Source organism: Abramis brama (genome assembly GCF_963993115.1).
Source record: "Abramis brama genome assembly, chromosome: 19".
Lineage (NCBI taxonomy): Eukaryota > Metazoa > Chordata > Actinopteri > Cypriniformes > Leuciscidae > Abramis > Abramis brama.
Window position 1 is genome coordinate 15,703,200 of NC_139981.1, and position 15,507 is coordinate 15,718,706.

The window sequence follows — 15,507 nt, forward strand, 5'->3', positions numbered from 1 at the left end:
GTCAGGAGGATTTACTAAAGACACGAAGTGACTGAAGAGGCGTGGACGGTTATTTTTGCGGCGGCTAACCTTATTTCATATGCATTTGTAGGAGTTTTCCTGTCAGAAGCCAAATTATGAGACGAGGGTATTTAAATGAATCATGCAAGGGGATTTACTAAGGTTTGCACTAGTCAATTTACTGGTATTTGCGTTCTCGCTCTAATTTGCCCTGTTTAGTAAATCTGGCCCATTACCTGCATTGCAGGCGTACATTTATATTACCATAAATAGGTAAAATTTATTTATGACCCAAAAGAAAAACATTACCCAGATTTTGAGCATAATACAGGGTTAGTGAGGACAAATTTTCCGAGTCTTTTTTTGAAGGTGCAAAATACACATATTGCTGAATGACCACCAGGGAGCGCTGCATGACAGGATCTTTATTCTCTTCATATGCAACAAGCCAACGCACTGAAAAGCAATCCTGTGTGTAGCAAAAAATGCTAAACATAACATTAAAAATAAATGACATCTGAGTTGAAAGCCTTCTGATGTTTTTCTACATTTAAACTGCTTTAATATCCAATCCTTCCAAAACGTCTGTCATGACAGTTTGGTTTACAGTAAATAATGGCAAACTAAACGAACATAAAAATCCTGCAAAAACATGACACAATAGTAAAAGAAAACTGGCATTAGGCACAAACAAAATCAAACAAATCAAGAAATTTGAAACAATAAAAGGCACAGATGAATAAAAAAATACCACCCCCACTATACAGCAGATTTAACCTGAATAGAAAAGCCTAAAAATAAACAGAGGGGTGTTTGATAAGGTTAAAGCAAACTGGAATATGTCACTATTACACGATACAGTCACAAAATCAGTAATCTTCAACAGCTACTGTGAATTTAAATGAAAGACACTGATTAAAGCATCCCTCCACATATTACATTGGCATGATGGCCCTCATCTTTCAGTCCAAATTCAACAGTACTGTTCAAAATAAACCAATACAGTTGTAAATATAGGAGCGCACATGTTAAAGTATTCCAAAGCAACACGGACCCATCATAAATTCCCTTTTTGATTTAAAACAGTAACAAAAGACAAAACCACTTCTGATGTTGATCAGAACACCATGAAAGTCAAAAACTAAGTTTCAGGATCTGGACTGTTACTGTATGGGTTGTAATGTTCATTATGTCAGAGTGTGATTCATGGATGAGCTCCCTTTTGGTCCAATGCCACCCACAGACCAACTCACAATCTTAAATCACTGCCAACTGTCAAAAAGCTAACCGTTACACTAATATCAAACAAAATGATTTGTTTAAATATATCTGGTTGAATTAACTGTAGATAAGTGGATATAAAAATAGTAAATAACCAATCTAAGCTCTAGATTCAAGGTTTAATGATAACACAGTGATCATGGTGAGTGCATTAGACGTTTCAGTGTCGTCTTCATCTTCCAGTTATTACACTTCAGCTCCTGTATCTCACTCTGCATAAATTGGCAACGGTTGCATGTGTTCCATTTTTCACCGAATAATATGACAGCAATTTGCATACTACCAGTTTGGAAATGAAGATGGCGATGTTAGAGCGCTTGAACAGGCAGTCAGACAGATACTGAGCAAGGTGTATTGTTGGTGTGACATTTCCCAGCATGCTACATGGCTCATCTCCAAAGTTTGAAAGCAGTCTACAATACGTCATGGAGTATTCATGCTATTTTCTCAAGCTTAAGTCAGTGAAGTACCTTGTAACTGTTATGTTCCCTCAATATCATGCAAATATAATTTTAACTGATTCTGTAATTCAGGTTAAACAGGAATCTCTTCTTCCTGTTATCATTTTCATTTTTTTCAATGCATTTTAAAGTGAGGCCATCTGTAAATCTCATTCAAAAATAAGAAGCTAGAACTACAGTATCAAAACCCAGTTTTAGCTTCAGACTCTCATCAAACCTTTAACACTAAAATATGTAATAAGTTTCGTGAGAAGTAATCATCCTCTCTTATGTCTCTACAAAATATATGGCTGAGTGTGAAATGCTCATACTCGTTTAAACCGTAGACGCATCTCTACGCAATGCCACACTTATTCTTCCTCCTCCTCTTCCTCCTCATCATCATCCTCATCGTGACAGTGTGTGATCTCTTGTGGCGTCTGAGGGAAGAGGTGTGGAGGGTTGATCTCGCTTATGGAACGGGTCAGCTGGTGTCTCTTGCACTCGAGGTCTCTGAAGTCGACGGAGTGGCGGTTGCGCGTGGCCATGGGCGACTCCATGTCGTTAATGTCCACGTGAGCGTGCTCCACGGTCGACTCGTGAGGCATCTGATTGTAAACCACAGACAAAAAAATGTCTACTAAAGGTTTCTTGACTTTTATGACCAATGTATCAACGGTAGACATTGTGTTTGTTGAGCTTACCAGGACGTGGGCGGCTCTGAACAGGTAGCTGAAGGGGTAGTACAGGAGATTGATGAAGGACGCAGCGTACAGGTCAGCGTAACGCATCACTTGAGATGCGAACAGAGTCTGACGAGAGCCACTGCGGAAAAGACTTCCCATCATCCCATAGCACATGTCCATGTCATGGGTCACTTTCTGAGAAAATCAGAGATACAGAAACAGCACGGTACTGAGTTTGATTTAAGTAATGTCCGTACGACTTTTTTTGTTGTTGAAAGATTAATACTTTTATTCAGCGAGGATGCATTAAATCGATCATAATCGACAGTAAAAACATGTATAATGTTATTTCTATTTGATGTAAATGCTGTTCTTTTAAACTTTCTATTAACCAAAGAATTCTGAAAAAAAATGTTGATAACATTGATAATAATAAAAAAAAAACTTGAGCAGCAAATCAGCATATTAGAGTGATTTCTGAAGGATCATGTGACACTGAAGACCGGAGTAATGATGCTGAAAATTCTGCTGTCACAGGAATAAATCATATTTTAAAATCAATTAAAATAGAAAAAAATTATTTTAAATTGTAATAATATTTCACTGTATTTTTGATTAAATGAATTCAGCCTGGGTGAACATGAGAGACATTCAAAAATCTTACCATGATCAAATTTTTAAACAGTGGTGTAATTACTTTGATAATCAATCTGGTGAATATTTCTAAAATTAATCAGATATTTAAAAAAAACATTTTATTTCACTTTCTGCTCAAAATTAAAATATGATTAGTGTAATTCGGACTTCAATAAAACCTAAATCTGGTATCCAAAAAAAAAAATACATCAAAATAAATATTTTTGTCAAAAATATTGTAATTATATTCTTTGGTGCGCTCCATTTAATTGCGGCACATACCGTTCTATAAAGTATTCGAAAGTATTTGTCTCAAATGCACCTTTTTAAAAATGGATGCTTTGGAACTTTCATGCACTTTTGGCACATTTTAATTGTGGAAAGACCTGGAAAAAAAAATGTTTTCCCATGAAAATGGATTTTTCACTACAGTAACAGGATTGTCAGTGCACAGCGTACTGCTTCCGTTATAAAGAAGTATACCTTAATCCTCCTCTGAAGAGAGCTGATGTCGGGTCTCTCATTGCTGCTGCTGTCCAAATGCCTGTGAACAAAAAAAAGAAAGGATGGAGAAAAATGGCAGAAAAAAAAAAAGAGAGATGTAGGGTGAGAACGGTGTCAAAGGAGTTAAATGTAATAGAAGCCATGCACTGTCAGTCTTTAAATAGAAATAAATGCGCACCCCTTTATCTGCATGTCAAATGTCTGCAGACAGCAGGGAGGGAGCGTCGTGTCCTCCTCTGGGTACACGAGTGCATGAATGCCAGCACACACGAGCACTGGATGGTGGCAGTGCGAACATCTGAGCAAGAGTTCATGGATGATACTTACTTGTAGAGCTCTGCCAGGAAAATGTCCAGACTCTGTAGTTCCTCAAACAGTGCTGCAAAACAAAAAGAGAGAACTCAGTGAACTATGTACATCTGCATCCCCACCCCCAATTATTATTTCATTAAAATAATAAAGAAATATCTTACTATCGCAGTAATACACTATTGTACTGTTAAAAAAAGTTTAATAATACAATATAATATTATAATACAATATTTTATAACAAATAGATTTTCTATTATTATTATTAGTATTAATAACAATAATAATTCAAATTGTCAAAAGTATTAATAGATTTGTTATTATTATTATTAATAATTGTTATTATTATTTTATTTTACAGAACAGCAGAAAAATTACAATACTATAATTTATGGATTTCTAATTTTTTTTGCTTTCAAACGTTAAACCAATTAACTTTTATTTAGGTGGAAAATGCAGGGAGACATTAACGCTTCTCTTTATTGACAACAACAGATTTATAAATAATTCTTATTACAAATTTGGTAAGATGGTTGGAGCTTGTTGCTTTCCCAAATGCACATTATAAGCGACTCAACCACACAGCACTTGTAGAGTAGCATTTACAGTGAATCAAACCTGAAAATGAACACAGTGCTGTGCTTTGGCTTTACTTGGAAACATGTAGTGCGTCAGACTATATTTATATAATTACAACACAACCGTTGCGATTTGATGATCGCACTAAGCCACATCACATTTTCACAACCATGCATTGTCAAAATTCATTAAAAGGTTACTGGGCAACTGGCGCAAATCGAGCAGAAGCTCGTCATCTAACGTTCCACTAAAGTTATATTCTATTGTTCCCCTAATGTTATATTTGAACATTCCCCTAACTGTATCATTTAACGGTCCCCAAACGTTATGTTTTAATGTTTCCCAAACTGTATCATCTAACGTTCCTCTAACGTTATTATCAAACGTTCCCCTAACGGTATCCTCTAACTTTCCCCTAACGGTATCCTCTAACTTTTAGAGGTTTTTCATAACCGTACGAACCCTGTTTGTAGTTTTTGTAATTTTTTGTGTATTTTTGTCATTTTAATTTTTTTTTTTTTTTTTTTTAATGTCTGTATAGTTTTTATATATTGTTAATTTCAGTTTTAGTTTTAGTTATTTTAGTACATCAAGTTAAACAAAATGAAAATGTTGCTTTGGCAAATAGCAACAATAAAAATAATAAATGAAACAATTAAACTTATTTTATTTTAGTTAACGTTTATTTGATTTCAAGTAGCAACATTTTTTTAATGATTTTAGCTTTAGTTAACTATAATATAATGACTCACAGCTCTTGTCGGTCCACACATGCAGCTCCTGAGCCAGCTCAGGAATGACCAGGAACGTTCTCCAGCCCTGGCGCTTCTTAGACTTCAGGATGTCTCCGAAAATGTGGTCACCGATGTACAGGATTTCCTTTCCTTTTGCTCCCAATAGGTCACAAACTATATCTGAGGAACCTGAGAAGGAAAAATAAACAAATTCAATCAGGCAGTTCAGACAAGAACTGTAAAATAAATATGAAAAATGACATTAATTTTTATCTTACCACCAGAATACACTATGCCATGCTGCAAGGGACCAGTGTATGTCCCGATCTTCAATCTCCCAGTGGTCTACAGAATAGAGACATGGCTGAATCAATCACAGGAACAAGTTCATCACAGGAATCTACTCAAGTGAGTCTAGCGGAGCTTACCGTGTCCACCTGTCTGAGCACTGTGCCCTCTCCAAAAAACACTGGCTTCCTGGCATCCACCAGAATAAGGTCAAAGTAGGATTGCCAGGGCTGATGAGGTGTACCTGCCTGTAATGAAGAAATAATACATTCAATCTGTCACTGTCTTTGTGTATGCAATAAAAACGCAACACAATGAGTTCTTATATGGCCCCTGATACTCCTTGTCTTTATGTTTATATTCCCTTTCCCAATATTTGTTAATAACACATTTTTTTATGAAAAATCTGATGGTGTTACAGACACATCATAACCGGCGAATTGACCCTTAGGGGTTTTTTCTACACAATGCAGCTTGCTACACAAATGATGTGAAATGTGTTCTTTGTCACTGGACATTTTAATTGGGGATCTGAGACAAATAAAAACAACAAAGTACGACTGGTATGCTACTGTACCTATATGAGAAATAAAAACAACACTTACTTTTGGACCATGTGGAAAATCAAACAAGTATGTCATGATTTTCTGAAAGATAAAAGGAGAGGAAATTATGATTTCTAATGAAAATCCAACATATTTTGTCACATCTTAAATGATTAATGTTAGATGGTTGATGAACTCACATCTGTGTACTTGTAGTCACTGTTGGTAACAAGGAACACTTTGGAAACTTCATTCATTCGGCTTAGAAGCAATGGCAATTTGGCCTAGATGAAGACGACAAAAAAAGATATGTAAACAAAAAAAATATTACGCCAGTAAACTATAAACTATAATTCATTATAAATAAGCATACAAAGCTACATAAGGTAACAAAAAATGCTGGTCTGCATGAGGACTTACATCCTTTACCACATATTTCTCCAGGTTTTCAACCGTTTTCACCTTTAGTGAGCCCTAAAATATCACACAGAAGTGGTTATTCAAAGTATGACATTCACATTGAGTCCAGAAAGGGAGTTCTTTTTATAAATAAATGAATATTTTGACACCTAAAAATAGCTTTTACCTTGAAATGGACCCAATCCACAGCATCTCTGACATCCTGAAACATGCTCTTGTAGGACATAAAAAGATCTCCATCTTTAAAGCCCATCTCACAACTGGAGGTAAAAAAGTAGTATATATAAAATGGCAATTCAGATAATCTACTGCATGCTCATGCCAGAGTAGCAACAGAAGCATTAAAATAAGGGGCACAAAAACAAACCTTGTATATCTAGAGCAACTAGTGAAGAAGTCAACCAGGCAGGCAAAGAGGTATGTCTCTAATAACGCAGAAAGACAACAATGTTAACTTAATAGACTATACAAAGACTATAGATTCTATATATTCTTTTGCTTTTTGATATTCGTTGATACAAGATTTTGACCTGGGAGGTTGAAGAGTGTGTTGAGGATGTAGAATCGCTCTGTATCTCCACGCTGAATGAACTTGTTTGGGTACAGCTCTCTTATCTCTGGTCTAAAACAAAAAATACAAATGCACAACACATTTGCTGAAGGTGTGACCAAGAAAAGCCTACATGAAATCTCAAGTTACACTATTAACTTTCTTAAAGCACATTTCTTGTCTTATTGGGAATGACACACCAGTGCATGTTCTTACAAATAAAAAAAGAAATCCAAAAAATGAAGCTTTTATTATCTGTAGACGAGTAAACACACAAACAAAGGAAGCATCACGCTTCACTAACCAGTGGCTCTTGAATTATGAGTGCTGACTCACCCACGCAGGAAGTTGAAACCATGAGCACACACAAGGATGTTTCCGTATGCATCTACTTTCAGCAGGTTTCCATACGTTGTATCAAACACCAAGCCTCTGAAAGATGTAGAAAATGTGTGTGAATCAAAACATGCAGTTGAAATACAGAATAGTAGCATGTTGGGAAAAGGAACTTTCAAATCACCTTGTGGGAAATGTAGGGTCATAGACAAAATTTAGCAGCTCTTGTGGGTAACCAATGGAAACCAGTCGCTCCACAGTCAGATCAAAGCCAAGAGATTCATACTCCGGAGACTTATACACTATTAATAGAGGAGAGAACAGAGGCAAAGTTATCTGATAAATCCCAATACAACAAATGAACGAGATGAAAGCAGTAAATGACAAATGTTATCGTATACACTACTGGTCAAATGTGTGAGATCGGCAGGATATTTCATGTTTTTGAAAGAAGTCTCTTATGCTCACATAGGCTGCCTGCATTAATTGATCAAAAATACAGTACTAACATAATGTTGTGAAATATTATTACAATTTACAATGTCATTTTCCATTACCTGTAATTTTCAGCATCATTACTTCAGTGTCACATGATCCTTCAGAAATCCTTCTAATATGCTGATTTGGTGCTCAAGAAACTTTTCTTCTTATTAATATCAATGTTGAAAACAGTTGTGTAGCTTCATATTATTGTGGAAACCGTGCTTTATTTTTCACGATTATTTCAGGAATAAAACATTCAAAAGAACAGCATTTATATTTAAATACTTTTTATATTATTATAAATGTCTTTACTGTCACAAAAGTATTAATTTCTTTCAAAAAAATAAAATCTTACTGACCCCAAACATTTAAACGATAGTGTATATATTAAAGGACAAATCCAGTGAAAAATGAACCTAGGGGTAATTAACACATGGTTACCGAGTCGATTGTTCCCTGGGATGCGTTTTCATGAAAATCGAATGTATAGAGTTTTATCTTTAAAAACAGATTAACTCATAACAGTAGTATATGGGGCACAGAGTAAGTAAAAATAAATAGCTAGTTAATACCACTAACAAGGCTCAAAATAGCCTCACACTAACACGGTAGCATAATGAGGGTCCTTACATACAAACCGAAGCATTGAGAACTTTGTAAGTATACAGACAGTTTAATAAGAAGAGACTTTATAAAGACAGTACATTACTCGTTGACATGCAGGAGCCATCTTGGAAAACAGTCTCGACTAATCGAGCCACGAACGCCGTGCTACGTTAGATTTCACAAACGTAATTCCTATCGACCAGCTCACTTAGCACGGCGTTCGTGACTCGACTAGTCGAGACTGTTTTCCAAGATGACGCCTGTCTGTAAACGCGTAATGTACTGTCTTTATAAAGTCTCTTCTTATTAAACTGTCTGTACACTTACAAAGTTCTCAATGCTTCGGTTTGTATGTAAGGACCCTCATTATGTTACCGTGTTAGTGTGAGGCTATTTTGAGCCTTGTTAGTGGTATTAACTAGCGATTTATTTTTACTTACTCTGTGCCCCATATACTACTGTTATGAGTTAATCTGTTTTTAAAGATAGAACTCTATACATTCGATTTTCATGAAAACGCATCGCAGGGAACGATCGACTCGGTAACCATGTGTTAATTACCCCTAGGTTCATTTTTCACTGGATTTGTCCTTTAAGAATAACTGAAAAATGGTATGATTGTTGCCAAATGCTCCATTTTCTTCCTTTGCTGGTAAAAGTAAGAAACACTTCTAGAACCCATTTATAATTTCCATGTCAAAATGAACTTAAAATATTACAAAAAAAGATCATCATTAGCATTTCTATCAATCTCATGAAGGACTTTGCCATTTTTAAATAAACTCTTGGTTGGGAAACCCTGTTTTAGCTCATGGTGCCTCTCATTTCCTATTTTAAACCAAGCCCTTTTTCACAGCGTACTATTTCCATCTTCAATTAGGATGAATCTATAAATGGATTTGGAATGACTGCAATGTGAATGACTTCAAGTTAACTGCTTAATTTTCTGTAGAAACAAAAAGGTTTAAGTTAACCTTTTTCAGGACCTATATAGGCCCCAGACAACTACAAAACTTTTGTATTAATATGTGCCATTTTTCAAGAAACCCCTTTGGCAAGATCAGCTAAATGAACATTTCCCCAAAGAAATGACAGACTTCTGCTTGACAGAGGAAGTAAATGTCAACATTGATGAAACGCAGTCGACCCTATGGTCAAGCTTTACAAATATCTCAAATTATCTGTCCTATCATCACGCTTTCATTGTTCAACTAAATATCAGAGACTACTTTTAACTAAAGACACTTGGATACTAACCAACATGGAGTCAAAATGGTTCTGCAATAAAACCCATTTGGTGGCCCCTTCAAATGGACACATTAGATCAAAGTCTGGCTACAAACACTTCTCTTCACTTTTTGTCTGCTGAAACATTTGCCACACTAAGCAAATTCACTGCACTGCAATTAGTAGGGATTTACACAGCAAACACACATTGATCTTTCAGACTAAGCAGCTCACATTTGGTGTTAATATTAGGCTGTGTGCTGGAAAAGAACTTAAAACATTTTACTGTGAACATTATCCCTTGTTTATCATTACAGACCCATAAACAGGAAGTTGACCCATATCATGGATGTCAGTGCACCCATCCATCTAACATGTTTATAGCTTTAAGAGGAAGGAATCAAGCACGTGTCCTCAGACATGAGCCAAGTGAAGACAGGGGTGCTATTTGCAGAGCCATGACACCACAAAATATATGAGATCAAGGATTAGCTTACAGTACCAGCCTGTGGTACTGCCATTTCGCAATGCTTTTGAACTGAATTCGTTTGAACTGATTTCACAAAAGAGACTCCAAAACAAGGCATGATGAAGATCTCATCTGTCACACAGGCAGTTCATAGAAAGACTAGTACTTCTTACCTGCTAGAGTGTAGTCCATATCAAAGCCAAAGCATTTTATCTTCTCCATTGCCAAACTTCTATTGACAAAAACTCTGTGGACATAAAAATACAATCAATTTAAGAGTAATGCCATGCATATTCAATATTCTCTTAGTTGCAACCAGTGTTAAATTCAGCAGACTGCATTATTCCATTGGCTTGAGCACAACCTGTGAGCTGTTCGGCTCTCAGGGAGTTTAGGTTAGCGTAGATAATGATTTACACTGACCTGTGAAAGCAATAAATCTGAATTTATGCATTTGGTTAATTTATATCTATTCCTAGTTCAGCCAACAGCAGCAAAATATGAGGTGGAGCAAATGGCAAGGTAATATTCCTTGATTTCCAGTTAAATCAAGTATTTCAGGTGGAAATTAGCAGGTGATTGACCACTGTTTTAACGAGACACACCAAAAACAGAATGGCAAATAAAATACAATATAATAAAATCATGAGAAAACATCCTTATAGTCTGCTGTTTTATAAACCTGAAAAACAAGTTTTCCTTTTTATTTTTTGATGACAGTGACACCACTCATCTGGGTAATAAACTCTACCTTTTAAAAAGTTTGATGACGGTATGATTTTTTTATGCTTTTGAAAGAAGTCTCACCATTTCCATTTGCATTTATGTGATCAAAAATAATGCAAAAACAGTAATAATTTGAAATATTATTACAATTTAAAATAACTGTTTTCCTTTTTATTATATAATTTGTTTCTGTAATAGCAAAGCTATTTGCAGTCATTACTCCAGTCTTCAGTGTCACATGATCCTTCAAATCAATCTAATATGCTGATTTGGTGCTCAAGAAACATTTCTGATTATTATCAATGTTTTTAAAACAGTTGTGCTGCTGCTTATTATTTTTGTGGAAACCATAATACATTTTTTGAGCATTTTTTGATTCACAGAAAGTTCAAAATAACAGCATTTATTTGAAAATCTTTTGTAACAATGTAAGCCTTTACTGTCACTTTTGATTAATTTCATGTACCCTTGCTGAATTAAAGTATTAATTTATTTTTTTATTCAGTAGAGTAGCTGTACACTGATGTATGAATAATACCAATATATGAAAGGTTATGATTCATCACAACTATTGGCAATCTACCAAAATATGCACTTATATCTGCATTTGAGAAGCTTTTGTACATTTCATTATGTTAAGAGAAATAAAAAAAAAAAAAAGCTTGGTAAATAAGACTTATTTATTTTAATTATAAAATATATCTGTCTTTCACATTTTAAAACAGTACTACTGTAAGTTGTTTTCTAAATTATGTTAAAAGCAGTGCACTACAATTCCTTTTATTTTAGTTCCCCTGATGCTACTTACATCTTTAACCAACTATATATCTGAAGTGAAACATTAAAAATAAAGCTGCATTTACACTAGGAACAAATGAGCTGTTACGTTACAGTGAAATGATGTGTTAAAAGCATGAAGGAGGGAGATACAGCTAGAGGAAGGGAGAATGAAGGAATGATCTCACAAATTAAAATCCCATCACAGGTCTTCCTATGGACACCTACATACAGTCACAGCACAGTGCAAAAGCATTGATGGTTTTGTTCATCTTATATTTTTAGTGCTGTGCTGTGATGAGTACATTGGAGAAAAAAACCATCAATTACAAAAGAGATGATCAATCAGCACTGCAGGTCAACGACAAACCTTGGCATACCTCATATAGGGATGACAGTGGGCCAGTTCCTGTGGTAAGCTTTGTAATAAAGGAATAAATGGACTACATATTATAACAGTAATAAAACCAGCTAATACCACTACATAAAGAACTGTGTCCAGATCGCTAATAATTGACAATTCAAGTCTTCTTACCATTAGATCACTGTGATTTTTTTAATATTGCACTTTGTGACTGCCATGACATGTCTTTTCTTTTCTGCAGAAAACTGCATATAAGTCTGCATATAAATAAGGATTGCTCTTAAGAAACAACTGTTTGCCCTGACAAACACAGTATTTTAGGAAATTTCCAGTATTATGCTGACAGGAAAAATTGCCAAAGGGCATAATTAAATTTAGCCTACTAAAATATGAGACATGAGTATCAGAATGTGCATATACACTATTACAATGATTGTTTTAAAATAAATTATTTTAATACTTTAAAATATGCAATAAGTGAGCACAGTCAGAAAACACTTCATTCTTTTAATTCAGAAAAAAAGCTTGCAATATAAAATCCTTTCTTACAACACATGCAAGCTGACATCATTTCAAAAATGAAGTTGACGGATTTTGACAGACAGACATGTATAAACACATGAAGCAGCATGATGGCACGGCAACAGTAAACGTGCTACTATCCATGTCTGTATCTCTTTTTTTTTTATTCTACTTTTTTTTCTGTGTACTTAAAATAATTGTGAGCATAAAATATCTCAATGCGAATGTGTCTTCATTATGGACCATAATCTGAACTGGAAGTGAGACCAGCAGCTCATTTAAGGTCATTTCACTAACTGCCTGAATTTACTTGTTTTGTCTTGAAACAAGTAAATTTAGATATGTCACCAAGAGACTCCATAATCTGATTTGACCAATATAATGGTAATGGCCTGCAAAGCTGAAGGCATAAGTGAAATGTATTAATACCTGTGATGCACCTCTCTTCTGTACTTCTTCATGGATAAACCATCCATGTTGGCTGGAAGGTCTGCATAATTCTGGAGCCGATCACTCCAAGAGGTCGTCATCTTTAACCGTTATAAATCTGAGAACGATACCAACACTTTCTAAAAAGCAAATAATGGTTATAGGTTTTTTAATTAATAATAATAATAATAATAATAATAAACTATAATGCAACGCAAGCAGACTGTACGATACAATGAATGTGAATATACACAGCACTTGTTTAGTATCTCAGAGGTTAAATTTTCACCACAGCTCAGCCTGGTCTTGCAGATAAGATATGATATGAAACATTTTAAACAAAATCTCAAAATGTTCATCAAATCTATTCTAATGCTCTATGTATAATAATCATATTAAGTTAGTGTAACATAATTTCCTGTCTAAAAGATAAACAGCCAGGAAGAACCGACATAACTACAGAAAGCTGCCTGAAACTATGTTTAAATCCATTGAAAAGTACCAGCTTCATGTTTCTTTAAATACCCCATGAAAGGAAGGACTTTAGATCAAAAATATCCATTAATAATCTTTATTTTCTAACTTTAACACTGAAGGACAGCTTCGCAGAAACCACACAATATTCTAGAATATGTATTTTATGTAATTAAAATTAATGTCGTTATCTTTCATTCTCTACATCAATATTTAGCTGTAATTACAAATAGAGAAGACCACCTATGAAATATGTAAAATAATAACGCACAAATAATAAAATATGAAAACAAACATTATGCACATTACTGGCATCTTCGACTTACATAAGAGGTAATGAATGAGCGGGTCTCATGCATTTTAAGACTCAAAGGAGCTTTGAATTCAAAGCAATTGCCGTTTCATTCAAATAAAAACCATATTAAATCTTCAGACTATTCAGTAGAGTCAGTGTAAAGATTAACTAAGGATTATTAAGCTATAAATGTGAGCAGATCTTTCCTCTTGTTCATGGAGTTCCGTGATGGTAAAGTTAGCACACCAGCTAGCTAACGTTAACTAACATTCCTTTAGTTTTGATTAACCGGATACTACTGTATAAAAGGGAGGTAAATGCTTAACGAACACTTATAAACACAGTAATCCTGAAACGATTTAATGACAGAACTACTGATTATTGAAACGCGTTATATCTCTGCACAGTGTCAGTACGTTACTTACCTCACAACACCACCAACAGCTGCAGCTTTGCGCTATCTGCAAACTGCGCATGCGCAGATGATGCATTTCAAAACAATATTAAAAGCTAATTTAAATGCTATTTATATGACACTTCATTGTTGATAATATGTGTAAGTGATGACATTTAAATAATAGATTGCATAATCTAATGTAAAATTTATAATGAATCTAAAAGCAGAGGTGGACGGACAGTAACAAACTGAGGTAGAAAGATTGACGTCAGAACGGTCAGAACCCAACGTCATTGACATCAACATCCAACGTTGAAAATAGGTCTGTCTGTCTGTCTGTCTGTCTGTGTGTGTGTCTGTTATTCGCATATCTCTCGAACCATTAGTCCGATGGATTTCAAACTGGATAGGTGTCTCCCTACGGGCACGAGTAGGCCTAAGTGCAGTGCCAAGTTTGACGTTGTTTGGATTAGAAATGCAAAAGATATCGTTAAATATATCGGTAAAAGAACTAAAGAAGCCCCAAGAAGGTTGTGGTTTAAAAATAAACATTCTGACATAAACACTCTGTCAGCTACACTGTTTACTTCTGAATATTATATTTTATTCAAGGCCATCATTTGTAGTAACCTATTCACAAACTGTTTGCTCAAGCGTAGCATTTTTTCGGAGTTCACTGTGTAGCCTGCTCCCTGAATCGTTGCGCTTATTCATTTGTGGATGTTAACTGAATCTGTAAGTCACCTACGCTGTTTACTTCTGTATATTATATCTATCTATAAATTACGGGAACTCTTTCTGTCTGTGTGTGTGTGTGTGTTATTCGCATATCTCTCGAACCGTTAGTCCGATGGATTTCAAACTTGACAGGTGTAAGTGCAGTGCCAAGTTTGACATTGTTTGGATTAGAAATGCAAAAGATATTGTTAAATATATCGGTAAAAGAAGCACTTAGAAGGTTGTGGTTTAAAAATAAACATTCTGACATAAACACTCTGTCATCTACACTGTTTACTTCTGAATATTACAGAAACGTCTGTCTGTCTGTGTGTCTGTTATTCGCATATCTCTTGAACCATTAGTCCGATGGATTTCAAACTTGACAGGTTTCTCCCTACGGGCACAAGTAAGTGCAGCGCCAAGTTTGACGTTGTTTGGATTAGAAATGCTAAAGATATCGGTAAATATATCGGTAAAAGAAGCACTTAAAAGGTTGTGGTTTAAAAATAAACATTCTGACATTAGAGGGTTGTGGTTTAAAAATAAACATTCTGACATAAACACTCTATCAGCTAAACATTAAGTCAGCTACACTGTTTACTTCTGAATATTATATTTTATTCACGGCCATCATTTGTAGTAGCCTATAAGGTAAATATATCGGTAAAAGAAGCACACATAGAGAGCCTAAGTCCCTCCCCTTCCGGTCG

General features: G+C 35.0%; 1 protein-coding gene across 4 annotated transcripts; it reads right to left on the bottom strand.

The window, feature by feature from the left end:
- Window positions 1-410: 410 nt before the first annotated feature.
- nt5c2a (5'-nucleotidase, cytosolic IIa) lies at window positions 411-14,150 on the bottom strand. 4 transcript variants are annotated; one of them, XM_084093565.1, is made up of 19 exons: window positions 14,106-14,150; window positions 12,912-13,029; window positions 11,977-12,015; window positions 10,267-10,340; window positions 7,493-7,610; window positions 7,309-7,404; window positions 6,953-7,044; window positions 6,790-6,847; window positions 6,589-6,682; window positions 6,423-6,476; window positions 6,203-6,286; window positions 6,063-6,104; window positions 5,598-5,705; window positions 5,448-5,514; window positions 5,188-5,358; window positions 3,875-3,926; window positions 3,527-3,587; window positions 2,426-2,602; window positions 411-2,329 (listed from the first exon to the last, which is right to left on the bottom strand). In XM_084093565.1, the coding sequence occupies exons 2-19, from the start codon at window positions 13,010-13,012 to the stop codon at window positions 2,093-2,095; spliced, it is 1,725 nt and encodes a 574-aa protein (XP_083949691.1). In that variant the 5' UTR covers window positions 13,013-13,029; window positions 14,106-14,150; the 3' UTR covers window positions 411-2,092. The 4 variants fall into 4 exon arrangements, with proteins under 4 accessions (XP_083949691.1, XP_083949690.1, XP_083949693.1 ...); XM_084093564.1 differs by having other exon boundaries at window positions 12,912-13,051; window positions 14,106-14,138; XM_084093567.1 differs by lacking the exon at window positions 11,977-12,015.
- Between the last annotated feature and the right edge of the window lie 1,357 nt (window positions 14,151-15,507).